The sequence below is a fragment of the Aplosporella prunicola genome (genome assembly GCF_010093885.1).
Source record: "Aplosporella prunicola CBS 121167 unplaced genomic scaffold K452scaffold_46, whole genome shotgun sequence".
NCBI classification, from domain to species: Eukaryota; Fungi; Ascomycota; class Dothideomycetes; order Botryosphaeriales; family Aplosporellaceae; genus Aplosporella; species Aplosporella prunicola.
Genome location: NW_022983574.1, coordinates 84,709 through 90,312, shown reverse-complemented (window position 1 = coordinate 90,312; position 5,604 = coordinate 84,709). Strand labels below are relative to the sequence as shown.

Sequence of the window (5,604 nt, the reverse complement as noted above, 5' to 3'; positions counted from 1 at the left end):
AGAGAAAGGCTAATACCTCTATAACGTAGATATAGCGGTTCCTAGACTATACGTAAGGTACCTCTACGATAAGCTCCTACGTAACCTAGCAGGGCTACTAGCCTAGTTAAGAACTAGCTTATACTAGCTTAACTAGTACCGAAAACGAATAAGACGGATAAACAACGATAAATATAAATACGGGGATATAGAATTAATATCCTATATATTACTAGACTATTTACTACTCTAGGAAAATCGGTAAAAAATATATTAAGAAACCGGACTCTAGAGAAACTACCTCTCTAGCCTCCTAGGCGGTAAACCAACAGATAAGAACCAGCCGCATACGGAAAAGATAAAATAGATAATTTCGGCCGCACAACTTAAATAGGTACTTAAATTCGCTCAACAAACAAAAAGGTTCTAGAGTAGAGACGATATTAACTAGTAAAACCCTATCTTATTCCTATTCTTCTACCTTTCCTTTATCCTATCTCTATTTCCCCTTTCTCCTTATACTCTCAGATTAAATCACCAATGTAAATCCCTAGCGTATTCCTTTGAATAGTCTATAGCCTGCATATCGCTCAGGGCGATAGGTTAGGGTAAATGAATTCAACTCAACTCAACTCAACTCAATCAATCCCCCTCGGGAAGGTCGTTAAGGCGCCATTTCCGCGTAGCTATCCTCGTTTGTTTAAGGAATTCTAGCGTAACTCAAATTTAGGTTAGGCTGGCTTAGTTTACCCCATCAGGCAATTTAATCCAAAGCTAACTACGCTCGCCCCTGATCGTAGAGCACTTGGCAAGAATACAATCAGCCTACTACAAAAACTTCACGCCACCTTCGTCTACACCAGACTTCGCAGGCTCTATACGCAAAAGAACGAGGCGTTTCCCATGCTCTTCAGCATCTCCAGGTAAAACTGAACATTCGACGTTCCCCTGTCAACTCGCCAGTGCCGAAGTAGAGAGTAGAGTGGCGGCGCTCCATGAGCGGCACACAGAGGCACAGAAGACCGACCTGGACAGCGACCATGTTCTGCTTAATCTGGTGATTGCGATGCACGAGGAACTCCCTTCTGTACCTGGTGGATGTGACGACGAAGGCGGGAAGTGACAAAGTCAGAGTTTTCGGGCAATAGGAAGGGGGTGGCGGACGGGAAACAAGATCAAACTCCGCTCAGTGATGGCGCCAATGGATCAAGAAGAAAATGGTCTTGGGAAAGTGTTGAAGGTGCGCCTGAAGATCGCTTGCGAGCATTTTTGGCAGTTGGCAATACGTGTTTGGGTTGCAAGTTTGCAGTGTTTGGGACCGGGGCATTGAGCGGTCGGCATGCATGACCACACATTTGGAACCTGGAAATGCTGTCGGTTCAATTTCTTGATCTCAATGTTGCCGTTACGTTGAGTTTGGCGTAGACGGGATTAGGTTGAAAGGACTTTAACCAAGCTAAACAACACTGAAGCGGTCATTGACACAGGCACGAAGATGTCCGACAAACCAATCGGTATAGAGGCTGATCCAACGCCAGCTCTTGTTTCTCATTGGATTAATCGCGGCAACGGCAGAGAAGGTCGGTACAGTTCACTGGGCTGGCGCAACGAGACTTCCCCTGATAACAGTGACATGTAGAAATCTCACAAGTGAATCCCAGCGGCAACAGGTACGCGTGTCATTCAAAAAGGTTTTAGAAGGGCTAAAGGCACTACCGCCGAAGAGAGAATACTAGACAGTACTACGTGCTTTCTTTATCTGCTGCATGCCTACTGCTCCGCATGTATGTCTGTCAACTGAAGTCAGAGCAGTAGAAGGTTCGTACGGTATAATGAGGCAAAGTATTCTTACTCTGCTCTTGTGTGCTGTTGCAGAGTGAGGAGGAAATGAAAGGAGCCGTTTATGGTACGGTACATGGTTGTATTTCCTTTTAGCTTATTCCTATCTCATTCCGTGATACTTTCATGGAGCTGTCCTTTCCGATTCGGATATCCGTCGAACCGAGATCCTCAGTCCATTCTTTCCTTTAACAGGTTAAGAATATAAATCGACCTGGACGATTTAACCCCGTAAGCCCTGCTAGGTGTACCGGAGCAGGGCATTAGCTTGTTTCATCTCTAAAGATGGTCCGCTCTTTTCATCGATTGGGGTGGATCGAGGACGTATTTGCGCCAGCTAACACTGGAACAATTTGCAAAAGCAGGATCAAGACCTTTATACAGAGCACCGTCTGTAGGGAGAGCAAGGTGGGGCAGGTAGTCCTCGTCGTAGCTAGTAGCGCAATTATCCTTGTGCTTGCCATCCCAGGCGGAGGTCCAGCAATCCATCATTCCAGTATATGCAGAAGCAGGGACGGGGTACTCGAGGTCAGCCCAGTTCATTGAAAGAGTCCTTGACAAGTAGGCTTTGGAAGCGAAGCGGATGCTAGAGATGGAGTTTGAGGGTACGCCGATGATTGTGTTTGAATATTCGCTAAAGCACAAGTTGCCTTCGAGATGATCAAAAGAAAGGTAGACAGTAGGCGAGGTAAGGGTATGGCCATCGTATACGGCAGTGACAGGCTCGGTCGTGGGAGGGGGAGAAGTAACGGGGTGAGTGTTGTTAACGCAGAGAGCCGAAGGGTCTTTGGACTGGGCCCAGTAGAGCAGCCGGACATGGCCAGCATCGAGTCGGCAGCCGAAATCGCCAACGGGCATCAAGCATTGCGACATGTCCATGACACATGCAGGAGACCGTGGTCGTGTGGCGGTACTTATGGATTCCACCCTCGAATATTCCTCTAGGTACGACAAGACCATCAGCTCGCATCCGTGATAGTTGTATCGGCACGTTGGCGTCGGGCCGGTGTAGGAAGGAGGATTGTAAACTTTCCTAGTCACCATGGATGAAACATAGGACAAGCCTGAGCCCGGAGCTCGCGGCCAGCCATCGCAAAGTGTTGACACAGGTCTGCTTGAGTTGCCCAACCATATTGAGGTTGTCTCCATGTAGCTGGTTTCAGGGAACAAGTCTTGCCCTGACCACCAGCTGTTCTGTTTTGAACGATATACATCATGCTCAGCCTGGCACCGAAGGAGATCAGCTACATCAGTGTAGTCTTTGCCCGTCCAGGTATTCGTGATGGTCGGGGAGGCGCTGGATGTGACGGGAATGGTGGTGGTGGCCGAGATGTTGCGAGTCACAACAATAGAGGTAAGGTGCGTCTTGGTCAAGGTCACAGTCGTTGTGTCATCCTCGGAAGCAGAAGAAACGACTGGTCCTCCGGTGGAGAGACGAAAGCAAACGGCAAGGAGCAGCCAAAAGGAAATCATTTTTGCGTAGATGTAGATTGGATATTGGCCATGTTGGACGGGTTTATAAGTCCATCGGCAGCGGTTTAGCCTAAGTAGTGGCATAATGTTGACTTTTCTAAAAGCGGGTAACAATGTAAGCGACATGGTGCTTGTACGACTTTACAAGCAGGGGTGGACAGCAGCTGAATACGCTTGGCACAAGGGCTTTTCCACGGAGTCAGCTAATGCGCAAGGGATTGTTTCAAAAAAGCTGCTGCTGCTGCATGTCAGACGGGACCGTGCACTTGGTTCCTGGATGTCATACATACCAGCGGGGAAAGGTTGAGCAGGCACAGGGTGAAAGAAGGCAGAAGCGAGAGCGAGGGCATTGTTGGTTGTGTTTGGACGTGGGGGCGATGCAACAGCTGCATGAATCACGCTTCCCGCCGTTTTCCAATTCGACGCCACCGAATTGACAAGGGGGTGCGGGATGAGGAGGTGGCAGGAAGAGAGAGGCACAGAGGCCAGAGCACGAACACCAACCAGACCCCGCAATGCTCCGCCGACCCTCAAAGCTCCGCCTTCCTTTCCCTCCAGCCCTCAGCATCCACCACCTGTCAACAAAATCAACAACAACACTGTACACGCCCCTCGAGGACATCGAGCCGCTCGAGCGATACCGGCCCGGAGGCTACCATCCCGTGCGCATCAATGACCGACTCCACAGCCGCTACCGCATCGTGCACAAGCTCGGATTTGGCTCCTACTCAACCACATGGCTGGCTCGCGACGAAAAGGCAGAAGCGACTTCCTACGTCGCTCTCAAGATCGCTGTAGCCCAGGCCGAATGCACTTCCGAAAGCCGCGTCCTACGACTCCTGCGAGACGAAGACCCGGAGGGAAAAGACGCCGGAAGAGCCGTGGTCCCGGCTTTGTTGGATGAGTTCACCGTGCAAGGCCCAAATGGCTCCCATCAATGCATCGTCACTCTTCCCGCGAGCATGAGCTTGTCCGACGCACGAGAAGCTTCTTACGGGCGCCTTTTCCAGCTTCCGGTCGCTCGTGCCATTGCGGCTCAACTTATCCAAGCTGTCGCTTTCTTGCATTCAAAGGGCGTTGTCCATTCCGGTACGCATATTTTTAAAACCATGTTCGGTGACATTGCTTACTGGCATATCAGACCTTCACGAAGGCAACATTCTGCTCCGCCTACCAAGCTCGGTGGACTGCCTAACCCCGGATCAGCTGTACGAAAAGTACGGTCAGCCGGAGCTCGAGGCAGTGCAGAGACTCCACGGCCAACCACTCGGCAACGGCGTACCCGACCACGCCGTCGTCCCCATCTGGCTCGGAGCAGCCAGCCAAGACATTACTCCAGCCGAATCTGCCATACTTTTGACCGACTTCGGAGAATCCTTCCAGCCCGCCACAACGACACGGCATCGCTCGCACACGCCGCTTATACTGCGCGCACCAGAGCTGTTCCTTGAACCGTCTTTGCCGCTCTCTTTCCCCACAGACATCTGGGCACTCGCGTGTGTCGTCTTCTCCGTCTTCGGCCAGCGCCCCCTCTTTGAGTCCTGGTTTCCCTCTCAAGACGAGGTCCTCCAAGAACAGATAGACATGCTGGGCCAACTACCACCAGGCTGGTGGGCAAGCTGGAAGACCCGTGGCAACTTTTTTGACGAGCGACTTGAACGGGTGGATGGTGAGCCGCGCCGACCTTGGGCGGAGCGCTTTGAGTACTCAATCCAGGTGCCTCGGAGACTGTGCGGTATGGAAGAGGTTGGAGATAGGGAGAAGGCGGCGCTGGAGGATCTGCTCCTCTCCATGCTAGCTTTCAAGCCAACACATCGGCTTGACGCGCGGCAGGTTCTTCAATCAAAGTGGATGACTAGGTGGGGCCTACCTGCATTGGAGTGGACGTAATTACTATTAAAAGGGCAGGAGTAATTCCAAATTCGTGCCGGGATACCTCTGCGAGCCGACCATGACCTCTTCCACCTATTCCACCAATGCCGTGTCCATGACCTCTACGCAGGACAGTTTTGTGTGTTTGAATATTGGTTCGATTGGGCAGACGAAAGCGATGGTGAGCGGAGGAGATTCAGCGGGGGCGGGTCGGTCGGTCGGTCGGTCGGGCGGCGGCGGTGGTAATGGCGGAGAAGAAGAGCGTGGAGTGCAGCGATTAAATGCTCATTTTGCGCCTAGTGTCAACGGTTCTTGTGCTTGGTGTGGGCGTAGAGGCTGGGCGGGCTGATTGAAGGGCTTGCAAATCTGTTTGGCGGGGCAGTGCGAGGCGAGGCGACGAGTTTGCTGGGCGACTGACTGCTCTTGCGCCTCAGCGACAAC

At 51.5% G+C, this 5,604-nt stretch overlaps 2 protein-coding genes across 2 annotated transcripts; one reads left to right on the top strand and one right to left on the bottom strand.

Annotated features, from left to right (window-relative positions):
- Window positions 1–1,887: 1,887 nt before the first annotated feature.
- K452DRAFT_322397 (uncharacterized protein) lies at window positions 1,888–3,285 on the bottom strand. The gene has a single exon (XM_033544501.1). The coding sequence runs from the start codon at window positions 2,965–2,967 to the stop codon at window positions 2,098–2,100; it is 870 nt and encodes a 289-aa protein (XP_033392236.1). The 5' UTR covers window positions 2,968–3,285; the 3' UTR covers window positions 1,888–2,097.
- A 521-nt stretch (window positions 3,286–3,806) lies between these two features.
- K452DRAFT_237370 (uncharacterized protein) lies at window positions 3,807–5,181 on the top strand (the record flags this gene model as incomplete). Its single annotated transcript, XM_033537583.1, has 2 exons — window positions 3,807–4,380; window positions 4,433–5,181. 2 exons carry the CDS (start codon window positions 3,807–3,809, stop codon window positions 5,179–5,181), a joined length of 1,323 nt encoding a protein of 440 aa, XP_033392235.1.
- Window positions 5,182–5,604: the final 423 nt, after the last annotated feature.